Source organism: Hypanus sabinus, chromosome 10 (genome assembly GCF_030144855.1).
Source record: "Hypanus sabinus isolate sHypSab1 chromosome 10, sHypSab1.hap1, whole genome shotgun sequence".
NCBI classification, from domain to species: Eukaryota; Metazoa; Chordata; class Chondrichthyes; order Myliobatiformes; family Dasyatidae; genus Hypanus; species Hypanus sabinus.
The window spans coordinates 24044674-24061171 of NC_082715.1; the positions used below are offsets into that span (position 1 = coordinate 24044674).

The following is a 16498-nucleotide window of genomic DNA, read 5'->3' on the forward strand; positions in this document are numbered from 1 at the left end:
CAGAGTGAACAGCAGTGGACTGAGCATGCAACCCTGGGGAGCCCCCATACTCAGTGTGATGGTGTTGGAGATGCTGCTTTGAAGATGCGTAGTCTTTGGACTATGGGAGGAAATCATAGCACGAGGAGGAGACCCACATGGTCACGGGAGGAACATACAGAGTCCTTACAGATTGTGGCGGGAATTGAACCCAGGTCACTGGTACTGTAAATCATTGTGCCAACCACTACGCTACCAAGCCAAACTTAAATTTATTGAAGGCTGTGTTTCCTAATAATTTAAAATTAGTCCACAGTTTTAGTGCTGCTCATTACTTCTTTTCCAGTGCCTTGAAATGTGCTTATTCTTCTTCATTGTATGTACAAAAGTTTGTTTTACAGGCTTTTGTAAACGAGAAATAAAAGAAACTACTTCAAACGTTAAGATGGTGCTTTACAAGTCACATACGAGGGGTGATTGATAAGTTCATGGCCTAAGGTAGAAGGAGTAAATTTTAGAAAACCTAGCACATTTATTTTTCAACATAGTCCCCTCCGACATTTACACACTTAGCCCAGAGGTCGTGGAGCATACGGATCTTGGACCTCCAGGTGGTGATTGATAAGTTTGTGGTCTGAGGTAGAAGGAGATGGGTTATACAGCTCTCGTTACATGCACATGCAGTTCAACTCTTTGAGTGATTATGCAGAAAGTTTGAAGTTAATAACTCATCGGGGTGATAGATAAGTTTGTGGCCTAAGGTAGAATGAGATGAGTTATTAACTTCAAACTTTCACCAAAGCAATTGTCCTATTTGACAAGGAAGGAAACAAACTTTCTGCATAATCACACAAGGAGTTGAACTGCTTGTGCATGTAATGAGAGCTGTATAACTCATCTCCCTCTACCTTAGGCCACAAACTTATCAATCACCCCTTGTATCCATTGCCCATCTGTGGACACTTTCTGGAGGTCCAAGATCCGTATGCTCCACGACTGCTGGACTAAGTGTATAAACGTAGGAGGGGACTGTGTTGAAAAATAAATGTGCTAGGTTTTCTAAAATTGACTCCTTCTACCTTAGGCCATGAACATATCAATCACCCCTGTTTCTCCAACCCATTTCCCAGATTGTTATTCCTAAACTTTATGATCAAATAAAATACACATGTACTCAGGTGCAAATCTAAGTAATAAAAAGTTTCTTTTACCTACACCGGATTACTGTTTCCAAGTTTGCAAAACAGAGGTTTTTGTGCTTTGTGAGTTTCATAGCATCTTTCTAAGCCCTAGTGAATTTTAAATAATCTTTCAAAGTTGGAAACAAGGGTGCTCCTTTCTATTACCTGGATATCATTTTGCTTGAGTCTTGGTTCAAATCAGTTGTTGTGAATGGCTGTAGGATTTTGCTTTATTGCTCTATCAATGAAAGTGTGTTTCAGCTTTACTTCAATGATGTCTTCTTGTTTCTTCAGATGTGGTTTGCTGTCTCATTTCTGTCTGAATCACGCCATACACATTCTCTTTGGTTACTGCATCCCTCCTCTTTTTGATATCTTAACTTTGCTTAATTGCTAACTTTTACTAACTCTGATAAAAAGTTACCAATCTGAAACTTCGGTTCTTTTTCCTCGGAAGCTGCCACACGTGTTGAGTAATTTCAGCATTTTTAATTGTTATTTTATGCAGAATTTAATTCAATATATAGATAGTTGCATTAGGTTTCCACATTTGTTCAAAGTCCAAAGTAAATTTGTTATCAGAATACACATGTCACCAAATTACTACTATGAGATTCATCTTCTTGTCGGCATTCACAGTAGAACCAAGAAATGCAATCAAATCAATGAAAAATTACATGATAAGCAACCAACCTGCAGAAGAAGGCAAATACAAAAAAAGACACAAATAACAATAAATAAATAATACTGTGAACATGAGCCTGCCTGAGAGCATTTGTTTATTTAAATTGCACCAGACTGAATCTATAAGATCAAGGGTTCTCATGGTGATGTTCCACAGGCCCCTCGGTTAATGGTAGAGGTTCATGGCATAAAAGAGGCTGGGAACCCCTGTACAAAATGAATGAGGTAATTTAATCCAGAGATTAAAGTGGTAAGTAAACCTCAGTATTTTACCACATGTTGGACAAAGCCAGAGGGATTACTGATGGGTGAGAATCCTGGTTGTATAAGGGTTCAACATTTTAAAAAAAAGTTTATCATACAGTTTCAAGTGATCATGGACCCATAGAATAAATCCTGGCCGTACTTCACAATCTGTATGTGAGGTTAAGAACAACTATTGCAGAAGCCGCAAAACCATGTTTAGGTAATTAAAAAGATCATGTTAAAAGCAGGTAATCCAACCTTAAAACTGTGATTATTTATTTTGTTTATTGACATATAATGCCGAGTAGACCCTTCGAGCTGCGCAGCCAAGTGATTCCCCAATTTATTCCTAGCCCAATCACAGGACAGTTTACAATGACCAATTAACCTACCAACTTGTAGATCTTTGGAATGTGGGAGGAAACGCGAGCACCCTGGGAAACCCACGCGGTCACCGGCAGAACATACAAACTCCTTACAGGCAGCAGCAGGAATTGAAGCCAGGTCACTGGTACTGTAAAGCATTGTGCTAAGCACTATGCTACTGTGCTGCCCCAACATTCACAGATGCACAGTTATGCACAGATTTAGAAAATGTCCATATCAGGAGTGCATAAATTGATACTTTCTTCAGAACTTGTGTTGCAGTTTTCATAATGAATCTTGTGTTCAGGTACAGATGACAGATAATTGTGTTGGTGTGACTGTTAAATCAAAGTTGAATTACATGGTGGAAATTGGATACCTGTGGTAAAGACTAAGTGCTAAATTATTAACAAGCATCCTGGTAAAGGTGCCCTTGATGCTGCTTTAAAACACAAACAAGATGTAAAATAATACAGGGAAGAAAGGACACTTATCAGTGGGGCACAGTATCTGCTGGTGTGTAACCCCACTGGTTAGCAAAATTGTTGCACACAGGTCTTTGGTGATATGAAAGCAGATTTATTATGCCTGTCCAGGAAAACTTTGCTTTCAGCTTACAGAAAGAGAAAAAATGAGCAAAATATCATTTTTGACTGGAGTCATGTTGTGGAGTCCAACTGTAAAAAAAGAAACTGGGAGACAGATCTCTAGAATTTAATCAGAAACGGTATATGCATTTATGCTGCTGTCTGAAAGAAAAATAAGCTGGTGAAAAGGGGTTTCTAAACATTAAAGAATTATTATTCAAAACACCTTTTTTTAAGCTTTCTGGTTAAGTGAGATGAGAGCAGTGGTAGTACTACTGACATGATTGGCCTTATACCACCATGATTAACTGCCTTTGACTGTGCTCTTGGTAGTTATTTCAACTGTTCCAAATTGCTTTAAGAATAACATCTGCAAAATAAGGCTCATCTGCATCAATAATGAATGCTAGTCTTCCAGTTTTGTATCTTCAGAAAGAAATTAAGGTGGCTGAGAGAATGTGGTTATCTTCAGGAAATCTCTGGGGTGATGATAAGATCATCCAGTAATCCATTGCAGAAACCTACTTGAAATTGACTACATATTCTTTCTGTTTGTTGTGGAGAAAGTAATTTCCAACCATGTTAAAATTTCTTACCCACAACAGTTCAGCAGCACAATGCCATCCATAACTTTATTTGTATATTTGTAGGAGCCACAAAAGTCATGAAAATCCTCATCTCTGGAGTGCACTGGAATTGTTTTTTTCTGAAGTATGGGAATACCTTAGATGGCATTGTGGAGACCTAACCTTTACTTGAAATTGCCATTTCAAGATAAAAATGAAATGCTTTTCTTTTAAAAAGGATAATATGTGTTCTTAAAGAATTATCTCTACTAATTTACTGAGTGGAAAGATTATATTTTCAACAAAAATTCTGCAAAGACAAAGCTGGGGAGCTTAGTGCTTGAGGAAAGTGGCCAGGAATATCAAGAAGAATCCCGCCCACCTTGCTCATAGAGTGTTCACTCACTCCCATTGAGGAAAGGTCTACGTAGCATCCGCTCCAGGATCACCAGACTCAGAGGCAATTAGTTTTCCCAAACAGTAAGGCTGATCAACACCACCACTCACTAGTCCACCTCACCACAGCCCCATAAGACATTGGAGCAGTACCAGGCCACTCAGCCCATCAAGTCACTACCATCACCACCACCACTACTTTATCATTTCCTGTCAGATTCACCTTATGTACAGACGCTCCTGTGCCTAGTGTCACTTTATATAAATCCATGTATACAAGTTATCTTATGTATTTATATTTATTTTGTTCTTTATCTTACCTTGGCTTTTTATGCCGCATTGGATTCAGAATAAAGTTCAAAGTAAGTTTATTATCAGAGTGCATATATGTTACAAGATACAACCCTGAGATTTGATATCTTGCGGGCATACATAACAAATCCAATAAGCAATAGAATCAATAAAAGTCTGTTTCAACTTGGCCTACAACTCGTGTGCAGAAGACAGCAATCTGAGCAAGTACAAAAATAAAGAAAGAAACAAACAAAATATTAATAATAGTAGCTAAATAAGCAATAAATTTCAATGACGTGAGATGAAGAGCCCTTGAAAGTGAGTCCGTAGAAGTGTGGGAACAGTTCAGTGATGGGGCGAGTGAAGTTATCCCATCTGGTTAAAGAGCCTGATGGTTGAGGAGTAACAACTAATTAATTCTCCTTTACACCTATGTTCTGGAAATTAGATCAAATAATCTTGAAGTATATTTCTAATAATTTAACTTGTATTATAATTTTGACATGATAAAGGTAAAAATTAAATATTAAAATTCAGTTTTTACTTTTACCAAAGAACAATTTCTTGGTTTTGCACAATTCTGAAATTTGTAGATTATGTATCCAAGGTAGACCACGCTGTTTGAAATTTTGCTTAAGAATTTCAGTTGACAAGTCTCTTTGTTTTGTGTAATAGTTTCTGTCAACAAGCTGGTCTGTAGAGAATCTAATCTTTGATATTAGTTAATAGATGCCTTGTGTCTCATTTTTTTAAACTGTGTTGTCATTTAAATGTTAGTTTGCTGGATAGTAATATAATTTGGATTAATTACAAATTGACGTTCCCCTTTTATACTGTTCTGAATTTCATGTCAGCAGTTTTATGTCAGAAATAGTTGTCCTTCACAATGTTTATAGCTGTATGCTTTTGCACAAGTGGTTTCTATAGCTACTGTACAGCAGCAGATGTAAAGCAGTGAAAAGCTGTGATAAGAAAGACAGGATTTTTAAACAAAAACCAGACATGGACAATTACCCCGAAGCTGAACTGAGGCCCATCAGAGTAAATGTAGGATATGAATTTTTAAAAAGTGTAAGCAAATGCTGCACTACCTGGTACTCTCTTTTTCCTGTTTATAAAATGGCAATAGCATAGTTAATAACAGATTAGATTTTGCAAGTGCCAGACTAATGCTTTAGGTCAGTTTTTATAAAGAAACAGATTATCAAGGGTGAGTTTGAAATTCCAGAGCGGAGGTGAGATGCAGTGACTAACAAGTTTCTTTTGTTATTTTATGCTCTCAACTGCCATTTGCCTCTAAAGTTTACAGATAACATTTCTCTCTTCAAACAGCTGGTTTTTAAAAGGCCTCTATATGACTTGTGGTTAACACTGCAACCAATGATTATGTTATCATTTGAAGAGGGCCTGTAAGTTTTAATGTAATAATAGTAGCACAAACCACTGAAGGTCAAAGATGACACTGTTTAACCCTCAAACATCTGAAAGGAATAAATCAAATTTAGAGGTTTAACATAGGTCTAACTAAATGCGTTTCTGATCCAAGCATACACTTCCACCGTACTGAACCACTTGGCAGACAATCTCATTCTGTAGTAATTCTTGATCCAAGTGCAACATTTAAAGTAGAAATGCTGATCATAGCACAAAAATATCACCGGCTATCTGACTGCATTGATTTGCACAAAAGAACTTTGGTAAAAGACACGTAAAACGCCCTGCCTGCAAGAGAAAACGATTTGTGCGTGAGTGTTCTTGTTTCAATCGCATTGCTGGATAAAAGATTAAATGATCTGCAGTATGAGGGTTTGGAAATTGGCTGCTTTTAGCTGCTGATTTCTGATCTGACCCCTTTTATTTTTATTAGTTGAGATTTTGCGGGGAACAGGCTCTTCAGGCCCTTTGAACCATGCCACCGAGCAACCCTCAATCTAACCCTAGCCTAATCACGGACAAATTAACAATGGCCAATTAACCTACCAACTGGTCTGTCTTTGGACTGTAGGAGGAAACCGGAGCACCCGGATGAATGCCATGTGGTCGCAGGGAATTGAATCCGAGTCGCCCGTACTGTAAAGCATTGTGCTAACCACAATGGGGCCACCCAGTTAGTTACGTCGACTCAGGCTTAGGGGGCCGGCGTCGGGCAATGCCTTACAAGGTGCGAAACGAAGGACTTTGGCGCGCCACTCCTCACATAGACAGTAGGTGGCCGTTGACTCACAAGGAGTTCATCTGCCCTTTGACAGGTTTTGTTTTCAGTCCTGCTTGGTGCCGACACATCCTCCTCCACCCACCTTCTTGGTAATTTGGAGTATTTGATTGGAATGAATCTCAGGCATGTTGAACATAAGGTAAATGGTTTGACTGTCTCATTCTCAATTGCTTCATTGGAGGAATAGTGACAATCATCGGTTATTTTAAATTCAATTTTATCACAGCCACCCCATTAAATGTCTATTTTTCTCAAAGCCAGTTAACTTAAAGGTGTAGCAGAACAAATTAAATTCACATTCTTAAAGGATAGACAAATCTTCATATCTAAGACTACGCTTGAGGTTAAAGTGCTTGTTTGAAATGATCACTAATTAATGAACTTATTTAGCATGTTAAATTTTCAATATGTTAATCATGGTTAATGAAATAAAGTTGATCAATAGTTTATGAAGATCTTTAGTGGGGATAAAAGGGGCAATATAGATGAAACTACATCCAAACAGATGAATGAGACATTCCTTCAGTTTGTTGTCCACACATCTGAAAAATAATATGATTAATATAATGCATATAATTTATAACTATTCCTGCATTTTTCTGGAGAAACTGCTCTGTTATTAATGGAGCTTGGGGTAGTTTCATTTCACTCCACTTTTTAATGGACCTCATTTTTCAAAGCATTGGATTTGTCTGTTGTAAGATTAACACTTTACAGTGAGTCAGTATTCAATCTCTGACTCAATGGCTGATGAAATGTTGACAATAAGTACACTTTAAAAAAAATGGAGTGTTACATAATACAGCGGAGTTACAACAGGGTTCTGTTCTTGACCCAGACAGTTTGCAAGATCGAAGTGCAGCTGCAAGCAGAGTCCCAGTCCTGAATCAGCTGGCAATTTTATCCCACCTGCTTCCCAAACTCTCATTCATATGTACGGGCAGTACTTAAATCAGGCATGTGTAACCTGTTGGGAGAGCCTGGACCCTGATAAAGAACTTCAGCCTCAGAATACAGGGAAGTCCATTTGGAATGGAGATGAGGAATTTCTTTAGCTAGAATGTGGTGAATCTATGGAATCCGTTGCCGCAGGTGACTGTGGAGGCCAAGTTGTTGGGTATATTTAAGGTATTTGATTAGTCAGCATGAAGGATTGCGGTGAGAAGGCAGGAGATTGGAACTGAGAGGGAAATGCATCAGCCATGAGCAGACTCATAAATGGAGCAGACTCGTTGGGCCAGTGGCCTAAATTCTACTCCTATATCTAATGGTCTTACGGGTTGAAATTTACTGGTAATTCCAGAATAGGCACTGTGGCTTCTTCCTTCTTTTTGTCCACTGTTCAGTGCCTTCATTAGGTTTTAACTGAGGACATCTCATTAAAAAGCTGGACAAGGACTTTGAGATTTAATCTATTGTTGAAATTCTGAACTGCATTTGAACGTGCAGTGTATCCAGTTTCCAAAGGTGCATCAGTGTTTTTCCTCTGTTTAGTATTTAATGCCTAACAATTTTACAAATAGCATTTTTACATGTTATATCCATGTTATGTTTTTAATAAAAAGACAGGAAACTGCACACATCAGACACTAAAGAACCAGTGTTCAGAATGCACAGCTTTACCAGATTGTTTTTTGTTTATATTGAATAAATCATAAGTAATTGAAAGAAAGTGCAGCAAAGTAACAGCTAATAATATATTAGCGTGAACAGAATGAACAGAAATCAAGGATGATGGGTTGCACACACAAATGACCTCAGCCAGCCAGACAGCATCTGTGGAGAGGCATAAACAGTTGACATTTCTACAATTGCACAGGATATTACCAAGCTCACAAGAAAGAGTCCCGTGTTCAATTTTGGTTTCCTTGTTTAGGAAGGCGTTTACGTGCCTGGTAGTCAGTTCAGAGCTGGGTCACTGCTTTACTTCGAAGATGAAAGGGTTGATTTAAGAAAAGAAGTTAGGCGGGTTGATCCTATGCTCACAGAGTCATTGAGAGAGACAGCAGGCAAACAGGCCCTTCAGCCACTGACCATCAACCTCATGTTTACGGTGCTCTGACAGTAATCCCACTTGTTCTTTAACTCCCCCATATTATTTATTTTTTATTTAGCGATACAGCCCTTCTGGCCCTTTGAGCCATGCTATCCCAGCAACTCCTGAAAGACCTGATTAACTATAATCTAATTACAGGACAATTTACAATTAACCTGATCTGGTACATCTTTGGACTGTGGGAGGAAACCAGGGAACCTGGAGAAAACCCGTGTATCCCATGGGGACAATGTACAGGGACTCATTAAAGAACGGCACTAGAATTGAACACTGAATGGCAAAGAAAACTCAAGGAGCCAAATGGCCAACCTTTCTGTTTTTTATGTATGTACGAAAGGCTGGGCACAACAGAGAGCAAGAGAAGTGAGGAGAGAAATTATTATCACGGGGGCTCTGAGCTGGGGTCAGCCAGGGCAAGATCAGCATCAGAGGCAATTGAGAGACACCAAAGTTGCGAGAGAGTATCTTCGTTTGAAAGAACGGCATGCATTTCTTTTTGTGAATTTTATGTTGAGCGTTGTCATTGAATTCATTGTTAAAATAAAGCAAATGTGTTTTTGAAGAAAACTGAAAAGCATGAGGTTGGGAAGCAGAGTTGAGGAGATGTGGTTGGGTAGGAGCAGATCCTTGCCCAGTGATCCCTTGCCCTGCGAAAGAAGTACATTCAAAAGGAGAGAGGGAAGATGACAAGCTTACAAGGAAAGCTTTTTGAAGAGAAAAGCTAGGGGGGAATATTATAGTAAGAGTGATTGGAAAAGAATTCAATTGTTCATTTACTTGGCTCTGACATGAAATGGGTCCATTTGCAGATAGGCGTTTATTTATATTTTGTGACTGAAAGCACATATGTTACATAACAACAGCAGCCCACAATTTATTAGGAATTCTACTGTTGTTACATTAAATATGAACAATCTCCTTCAAGCTAACCTCTCTTCTTCATCCTTAGGATAAGGATCGATATGCCCACCTTAATGATGGAAGGTATAATCCATATGTCGGCCACAATTCATTCCGTGAGAAATATTTCAGCGGAGTCATGAAGAAGATTTCTAAGGAGAATAGAAATACCCAGAACTGAGAAGCTCTGTTAGAGACTTTTTAAGTTAATAAATGTGGATCCCTTTTAGTTGATTGTCATAGTTTCTTATCTCAGGTATGGAAGTAATTAGTGTGAAATGTATTTTAATATTAAATGACAAAATAGAATATGCATAATCAGCTAAAATAATAATTGTCCTTTTACAGGCATTAAGTACACTTAGCTGTTAAGTGAGAAAGATACAAAGTAGAATGTATTAAAATAATGACGTGTGCTAAAAGGACAATAGACCATAAGACCAAAGAAAGTTCAAAGTAAAATTTATTATCAGTGTGTATGTATGTCACCACATACAAACCTGATAGTCATTTTTCTGCAGGCATTCTCAGCAAATCTGTTGAATAGTAGCTGTAAACAGGATCAATAAAAGAGCAAGACCATAGAAGACAACGAATTGATCAAATGCAACTATAAATAAATAAAAATAAATTTCGAGAGCATGAACTAACAAGATAAAGAGTCCTTAAAGTGAGATTATTGGTTTGGGAACATCTCAGTAGATGTGTGTAGTTATTTTCTTTTGTTCAAGAGCTTGATGGTTGAGGAGTAGTAAGTGTTTTTGAACCTGGTGGTGTGAGTCCTGAGGCACTTGTACCTTCTACCTAACGGCAGAGGTGAGGAAACAGCATGGCCTGGTCGTTGTGGTGAGGATCCCACGACTGCATTTCACGTACATGTGCTCAATAGTTGGCAGGGCTTTACCCTTGATGTGCTGGGCCAAATCCACTCCTTTTTGCTCAAAGGTATTGGTGTTCCCATACCAGGCCGTAATGAAGCCAGTGCCTCCTCCTACTGCACATCTGTAGAAGTTACTCAATGTCTTTGATATCATGCCCAATCTCCTAAGGAAGTAGAGACCACAACAACATAAGGGTCTGTTGAGTCCACTGTGCCATTCTATCATGGCTGATTTATTATTCCCCTGAACCCCATTCTTCTGTCTTCTCCCCATAATCTTTGACACCTTTACTAAGCAAGAACCTATCAAACTCTGCTTTAAATATACCCAAAGACTTGGCCTCCACATCCATCCATCCAGATTCACCACCCTAGGGCTAAAGAAATTCCTCATCATCTCTGTTCTAAAGGGATGTCCTTGTATTCTGAGGCTGTGCCCTCTGGTCTGAGCCTCCCCAGCTCCTCCCACTGGAAACATCCATTCTATCTAGTCCTTTCAGTATTCAATAGGCTTCAGTGAGGTCCTCCTCATTTTTGTAAACATCAGTGAGTACAGGCCCAGAGCCATCCGATGCTTCTCATACATAAACCCTTTCATTCCTGGGATTGTTCTTGTGAACTGCCTCTGGACAGACTCCAGTGCCAGTGTACCTTTCTTAGATAAGGGCCCAAAACTGCTCACAATATTTCAAGTGCCTTATGGCCAAAGCCTTATAAAACCTGAGATAATACAAGAGATAATCCTGCTATCCTGTGGCAAATAAATTAAACCAAGAGACTAGGACCAAATGACACAGTTTCAGAAATAAGTCAATTTAAAACATCATATAGAAGTATGCATTACACAGTAAGCCATGAATTGAATGACTTCCTAAGAGAACTGTAATAGTGAAAATGACTGAACTATTTGAAAAATAGTTATATGATGAACTCTGCCATGGCTGCAAAAGGAGGAGGATTGGGCTTGGTGCTAGCGACCCTACCCCATTTAAAAAAACCCAGAGCTACAGAAATGCCAACAGAAGCTCCAAAGACCTCATCCCTGAGAGAGGAAGGATCTTTGAAGTTAGGCTACATCTGGGGACAACTCAAAAGACGGTCCCAAGACAAGGACTCTGGCCAGCTGCAGTCGCTGGTCTCTGCTTCAGGTGGGGTAAGTAAGTAATGCTGAAATAGGGGAAACCATATGATTGTCAGAATGGATTAATTAAATTGGGAGCTTTGACTGCCATGGCTCACACACTCCTGTTTCGGGTCGAGTGGATCAATTCATTGGCATTCATTTCCAGTTCTCTGGCTGCTCTCTCCATCACACATACACTACAGTCTCAAAATTCCAGAATTTTTCTTCAGTGTACCAACCTGTTAACATCCTGTTTTTATCAAAGAATAAAACTCCTGGCTCTCAACATGTCCAAAAATAAATGTGAGAGAATGGAATGTACAATGAGAGTAATTTTGAGGACATCTGTGCAATAGCAACCTAGTGACTGACAGAATGCATTCAGCAGAGAATATCATGTCTGATGCCTGTGTGACTTTGAAGAAGTATTATCTCAAGTGGACTCTGGAAGTTTCCTTAATATGGTACATCTTGACTTAAGTAGATTCAAATGAACAATTAAATTCAAAGCTCTGGACTTTCAAGATAGCCCATAAGGATAAGAAACTGGTCAAAGGTTAGGAAGCAAGGAGTACTTGTTGGAGGAGTTGTGTTCGTGTGGGGGAGTGATGTCTCTAATTGGAGAGCTGCAGGGCTAAACTCTGGGACCTCCTACTGTTTTGAATTACAGAAATGGCTGTCAGCAGTCCATGTTCCTGTCAGAAACTATAATCAAATGGTCAAATTTGTCGCCGATGATACATTCAAAAAAGACTGAATGAAATAACCTTGTATTTCCTTGTATTTTCAGTATCCAGACATATGACGGAGTTTGTGTGGGTAAGTATAGCTGAGGAACCAGAAAGTGGGGGGCATCTTGTAATAACTCATCAAAGTTAAATGCAGGAGAAAATGCCTCAAAGGTCCAGTCCCTCAAAATATTGATTAGTCAGTGGCTTTTCCACAGGCCAGAGCCTAAAATCCAGAGGACTCCTCCCCCGTATCTAAGCAGCAGTTCAAACCAGGGCTGATTGCCTAGGGATCAGAGTGCAGCTTAACCACAGTAAGGAAGTAGGAGGGGTTGATGCTCATTATAAAGAAACATACCATTCATACAAGATTGCCACGAGTTTGAAATTGTGTTGTTGCTCAAGTAGCATTTGGCAATGGGGTAATTCAATTCAGAGTGTGAAGTATTAATAATAAAGTTTTATTCAGAATAATGCCACTTCTTATTCCAAGAAATATAAAATAACATTATAATAATGTACCATTATAATAATTTAAAATGCCAGGAACACAAAATAAACAACCTACTGAATGTGGTTTTAATCCAAATCTGACTAGTCAAGGTCAAGTCACTTTTATTGTCATTTTGACCATAACTGCTGGTACAGTACACAGTAAAAATGAGACAACATTTTTCAGGACCATGGTGTTACATGACACAGTACAAAAACTAGACTGAACTATGTAAAAACAACACAAAAAACTACACTAGACTACAGACCTACACAGGACTCTGTAAAGTGCACAAAAACAGTGCAAGCATTACAATAAATAATAAACAGGACGAGGTATAAGTCCAGGCTGTGGGTATTGAGGAGTCTGATAGCTTGGGGGAAGAAACAGCTACATAGTCTGGTCGTGAGAGCCCGAATGCTTCAGAGCCTTTTCCCAGACGGCAGGAAGGAAAAGAGATTGTATGAGGGGTATGTGGGGTCCTTCATAATGCTGTTTCCTTTGCGGATGCAGCATGTAGAGTAAATGTCCGTGATGGCGGGAAGAGAGACCCCGATGATTTTCTCAGCTGACCTCACTATCCGCTGCAGGGTCTTGCGATCCGAGATGGTGCAATTGTTAATGTTTATGCAACTCAAATGAGATCTTCAGTCAATATTTTCTGGATAGAAATCGGAAAAATTCACAGTTTCTGTACTTTGTCAAGAATGCGAAAAATGTGCATCTTGATTATGGGCAACACGAGTGAATCTGCAGATGCTGGAAATAAATAAAAAACACAAAATGCTGGCAGAACTCAGCAGGCCAGACAGCATCCATGAGAGGAGGTAGTGACAACATTTCGGGTCGAAACGTCCTGATGAAGGGTTATTACCTTCTCCCATCAATGCTGTCTGGCCTGCTGAGATCTGCCGGCATCTTGTGCTTTTTATCTTGATTATGGGTTCATTTGTTTACTTCAGATCAAAAGGAGAATTTTCTTGCTTACTTTTAGATGTTTTAAATTAGTGTCTTCCAGTCTCCTGTTGGTTTTGCATCTTTTCCTATCTTCTTGTGATGTAATTCAGCCTATAAAGTTTGCGCTCATTCTTTCAGTAATCCCATCAGCCCCATTCCCTCACCATTCTCTCTCATATGCCTTTCAGCTATCCCCAATGCCTTTGTCACTCTCACACACTGACATTAAATAAGAAATTGGTTCATTATTAGTACAATGACTCAAGTCATTGAGTATATTTAAAGTAGAGGTTGATAGGTTCTTGATGAGTAAGAGCAACAAAGGTTACGGGGAGACGACAAGAAAATGAGGTTGAGAGGGATAATAAATCAGCTATGATCAAATGGTGGAAGAGACCTGATGGGCCAAATGACCTCATTCTGCTCCTATGTCCTATGGTCCTATGAAAAGTTAAAGAATGCACACAGAGGTTTATTAGTTTTTGCAGATTGTAGTTCCTGAGATAGTTAATGGTTTAAAATTTAGAATGTTTTTTGGCAGAAAAGTTGACTTTGACCTTAAAACTATCACAAAGATAGAAAAAGACCACTCTCGCTTAACTTTAAGTTCTTTGTAAGTATTCTATTTGAAAATTGTGGCACTGCTTTTTATAGGGCCAAAAATCTGTGTTAATTTTGGCAGCTCACAACTTGAAGAGTTGCAGACCTTGGTTCAATGAAGGGTGCTGGCTCTATCTTACTGGTGTCTTACTCATATGTTCAAGTTAATGCTGGCGCAGTCTCAATCTGCCCTGCTGGGGCAATTTTTCTTCTGAATAATTGACAAAGTTAACAGATTGGAAAAACATAGATGACAGTTTACAGCCAGATTTCCTTAGCTGGTTTATTAAAGATATTAATGATCTTTTGAGTTTCACAAAACTCAATGGAATGGATCACTACAAATATGAAAAAGTGGAGATCAGCAGTGGCAAGCCAAGCTATCCAATGCCAATTATGGTACTGTAATAATTTTAATTTACATAAGAAATGAGCTCTGAATAAACGAGATTTAGGAAATATGGAAGTTCACCATTAGTAAGAGTCGAGATTACAGTAGCCATGCATGCTTTGTCAGGGTTTGGGTTTAGATAGATAGATAGATACTTTACTGATTTCAAAGGAAATTACAGTGTCACCATAGCATTACAAGTGCACAGATGTGCAAAGATACAAGTATTAGAAGAGAAGTAAGAAAGAATTAAAAAATTAGTTACATCAAACAGTCTAACAGGAGGGGGGGGTCATGACCTCCCCGGTTATAGGTTGACCCATTATAGAGCCTAATGACCGAGGGTAAGAATGACCTTATATAATGCTGTTTGGAGCAGTTGCCTTAGTCTATTACTAAAAGTGCTCCTCTGTTCAGCCAAGGTGGCATGCAGAGGGTGAGAAACATTGTCCAGTATTGACAGGGTTTCCTGTAGGTCTTTTGTTCTACCCCAGCCTCCAGTGTGCCCAGTTTAACTCCTATATTAGAGCAAGCCTGATATCAATCAGCCTAACACTATCTCTGATCAACAGTGCCATGCTCCCACCAATATGGCCTCATCTTTTCTGTCCTTTCTGAACCATCTAAAGTCTGGCACTGTAAGTAACCATTCCTGCCCCTGCCTCAAGTCTCTGTAATGACCACAACGTCATAGCTCCAAGTACTGATCCACACTCTAAGCTCATCCACTTTATTCATAATACTCTTTGCATTAAAATAGACACATCTCAAAGCATTGGTCTGAGCGCATTCGTTCTCTATCACCTGCCTATCCTCCCTCTCGCACTATCTCAAAGCTTTCTCTATTTGTGAGCCAACCGCCTCTTCCTCCGTCTCTTCAGTTCGGTTCCCACCTGCCAGCAATTCTAATTTTGAACTCTCCCCAGTAGCCTTAGCAAATCTCCCCACCAGTATATTGGTCCCCCTGGGATTCAAGTGCAATCTGTCCTTTTTGTATAGGATACTCCTGTGCCAAAAGAGGTCCCAATGATCCAGAAATGGCATAGTGGCATAGTTTTAAGGTGCCTGGAAGTAGGCACAGAGGAGATATCAGGGGTAAGTTTTTTTACGCAGAGAGTGGTGGGTGCATGGAATGGGCTGCTGGCAACAGTGGTGGAGGCGGTTACAATAGGGTCTTTTAAGAGACTCCTGGATAGGTATATGGAGCTCAGTAAAATAGAGGGCTTTGGTAACCCTAGCTAATTTCTCTGGTAAGGACATGTTCAGCTCAGCTTTGTGGGCCGAAGGGCCTGTATTGTGCTGTATGTTTTCTATGTTTCTACATTACTAAATCTGAATCTCTGCCCCTGCTCCAATCTCTCAGCCACGCATTTATCTTCCACCTCACTCTATTCCTATATTCACTGTCACGTGGCACAGAAAGTAATCCCGCGATTACTACCTTTGTGGTCCTGCTTCTCAACTTCCTTACTAACTCTCTGTAGTCTGCTTTCAGGACCTCCTCCCTTTTCCTGCCTATGTTGTTGGTACCAATATGTACCATGACCTCTGGCTGTTCTCCTTCCCACTTCAGGATCAGAAACATCCCAGACACTGGCACCTAAGAGGCAAACTACCTTTCCCTTCCCTTCTGAGCCACAGGGTCAGACTCTGTGCCAGATGTGCAGCCACTGTTGCTTTGCCCAGGTAGGCCATTCCCCCACCCCCCCAACAGTACTCAAGCAGGAGTACTTATTGTCAAGTGGTACAGCCACCGGGGTGCTCTCTAGCCTCTGACTCCTGCCCTTCCCTCTGCTGACTGTTACCCACTTATCTGTCTCCCCAGGCCCCGGTGTGACTACCTATCTATAGCTCCT

The 16498-nt window shown here is 39.7% G+C and overlaps 1 protein-coding gene across 3 annotated transcripts in view; it reads left to right on the forward strand.

Moving 5' to 3' along the window:
• Nucleotides 1-10107, forward strand: part of trmt11 (tRNA methyltransferase 11 homolog) — a 74769-nt gene extending 64662 nt beyond the window's left edge. For all 3 annotated transcript variants that reach the window (XM_059981511.1, XM_059981512.1, XM_059981513.1), the window contains one exon: nt 9520-10107. In XM_059981511.1, coding sequence (XP_059837494.1) covers nt 9520-9651 — 132 coding nt within the window. In that variant the 3' untranslated portion in view covers nt 9652-10107. The remainder of the gene's footprint in view (nt 1-9519) is intronic.
• Nucleotides 10108-16498: the final 6391 nt, after the last annotated feature.